At 42.1% G+C, this 2,242-nt stretch overlaps 1 protein-coding gene across 1 annotated transcript in view; it reads left to right on the top strand.

The window, feature by feature from the left end:
- The first annotated feature begins 559 nt into the window (after positions 1–559).
- The window catches only part of CEP135 (centrosomal protein 135kDa), a 92,503-nt gene continuing 90,820 nt past the window's right edge, over positions 560–2,242 (top strand). The window contains exon 1 of the mRNA XM_006868074.1: positions 560–672. Within this exon, the coding sequence (XP_006868136.1) occupies positions 560–672 (113 nt within the window). The remainder of the gene's footprint in view (positions 673–2,242) is intronic.

Raw genomic sequence — 2,242 nt, 5'->3', positions numbered from 1 at the left:
ACAGTGGAGATTCTACCTTCCTCCACACCCTCTGGATCTAGGCTCCCACTTGAAAGCTTGTAAGCCAGTCACTTGTTGCCTTTGTAGCCTCCCCAATCTGGAGCCAGTGTCCATGTTGCCCATCCCTGTCTACTCTGTGTATGGTGGGGGTCCAATTTATTTTTATTTTTGCTCTTGAGAGTGTACACAGCAGAACAACTGTGTCATGCTTTTAAGAGATGCCCCTAAGAGTTCTCTGCTTATCTCAAACATGGGGAACCAATCGTCTTTGTTTTAAGCTTTATTGTTTTGACTTTCATATTTAGGTTTATCAAGAGATACTTATTCTATTGCAGCAACACGACTGTCATAAACATTGGATGTAAATCACTCTAACTCAATCTAAATGTTCCAGAAAGCTACTGACCTGAAAGGCAACAAACAGATAATTGCTTTTTATGAAAAGAATCTTTTCTTCTCATGAAGCAGCAATAATAGCTTTAATCATATAATGAAATTTCATATGTTCTTTTAGGACTTTAATTCTTGGAAGTAAATACGACTGGTTCGGGAAGACAAGATGACCACTGCTGCAGAAAGAAAATATGTTAATATTAGGAAAAGATTGGATCAGTTGGGGTACCGCCAGACTCTGACAGTGGAATGTTTACCTTTGGTAGAAAAACTTTTCAGGTAAAGGTGAAAATACAACCATAAACCATATTGATGCCTTAGTCCTGTTACCCTACTTCTGACGGATTTCATCCTTCATTAAAGAAATGGTTAGAGTTTTGAAAAGACCTTAAATCCTCTAAAACTTTAATCAGTTCTTCCTTAGATCCTACTCCCCTGTAACCAATTCAAGACCTCCACATTGTAGAACTCTCTGAGGTCACCATTCTTTAAGAATAAACATTCCTGAGTGTTTTCTCTGTGAATAAAATTACAAGTTTTATTTAATGTCATTTTCTAATATAGTTCCAAGACATTCTTTCTTTAAGTTCATTGTCTGCTTCACTGTTCTTTAGTTACTGAATTATGAGTCTGTAATATTTAGTCGTTACTTTAGTTGTTATATTACTGAAAGGTTCTTATTGATCCCCCCACTCCTCAAAGGGCTGCGTTGGAGTGGTTTGACACTGAAACAGAGACACTCTTTAGGAGGTTTTGGAATGGGACTCCAGGCAGTGAGAGAGCCCTTGTGGTATGGTGGACTAGGTATTGGGCTGCTCATCACATGATTGGCAATTCAAACCCACCAGCTGCTTTAGGGAGAAATATGAGGCAGTTTGTGACTGTAAAGATTTACCCTATGGAACGTGTCTCCTCGGTCCAGTACGTTCATTGTGAGTCAGAATCCATTCGATAACTGGATTTGGTTTTTTAGAATATAATACTACATGAGACCAAGTCTTTGACTTTGTCCTTGCTATGTCTGTAATAGCAGGAGAAAGTTGGGTCTGTCTGATCCCATAAACATTTACAGTCTCAGAAGTTCAACTCTGTCCTTTAGGATTGCTTTGAGTTGGAATTGATTCAGTGGCAGTGGGTTGGTTGATAGAGCTATAACAGAGCTAGACACCTAGAAACTGGAGGGAGGAGGGAGTAGTGTGCCTGGCCCTTGATATGCTGTTCCCGTAGGCATAGGTGTTATCCATGTACAGGGCACTCAATCTGGAAGTAGTTTGTGTAGGCTTTAAGGGTGGTGGAGGTCAGAGTCCTCCTTCTCAGAAGGGAATCTTTCAAGCCCAGAGGACGGCTGGGGGTAGGGTGCTTGGTTATGAGAGTTCCTTCTAATCTAGGGCCGGCTGGGGATTACCTCTGTGCATTCTGCAGATCTGACAAAGCAGAGTTCACCTACCTTAACTCACTGTGGCTTGGCTTACAGTGGCCCAGCTCACAAGAACATGGCTGCAACCTTAGACAGAACAGGGGCTGTGCTGGAGGAAGGTGACGATGAGGGCTGACCACACCTGCAGTCACCAGGGAAGTATGAAACAGGAGAGACGTGCATCTTTTTCATTGCCAGTCGTCTGGGTCCCTTCCGTTGTCAGGCCACTTCTCTGCCCTTTCCCCTGAAGCTCAGGATTGCAGGATTAGCATCTGTATCTGTTTCATGTGATCTTTGTTGTCACGTCTGTATTTGTATCTGTATTTGATTCCTTGTATCTATAATGCTGGAAAATGAGCTTCTCAGAGTGGAAGGCACTCAACATACAACTAGGGAATGCCACCTCCTCAAAATAGAGTTGACCGTGATAAC

Source organism: Chrysochloris asiatica, unplaced genomic scaffold (genome assembly GCF_000296735.1).
Source record: "Chrysochloris asiatica unplaced genomic scaffold, ChrAsi1.0 scaffold00115, whole genome shotgun sequence".
NCBI lineage: Eukaryota > Metazoa > Chordata > Mammalia > Afrosoricida > Chrysochloridae > Chrysochloris > Chrysochloris asiatica.
Note: the sequence above shows the minus strand (reverse complement) of the source record. Positions and strands in the feature narration are given on the sequence as shown.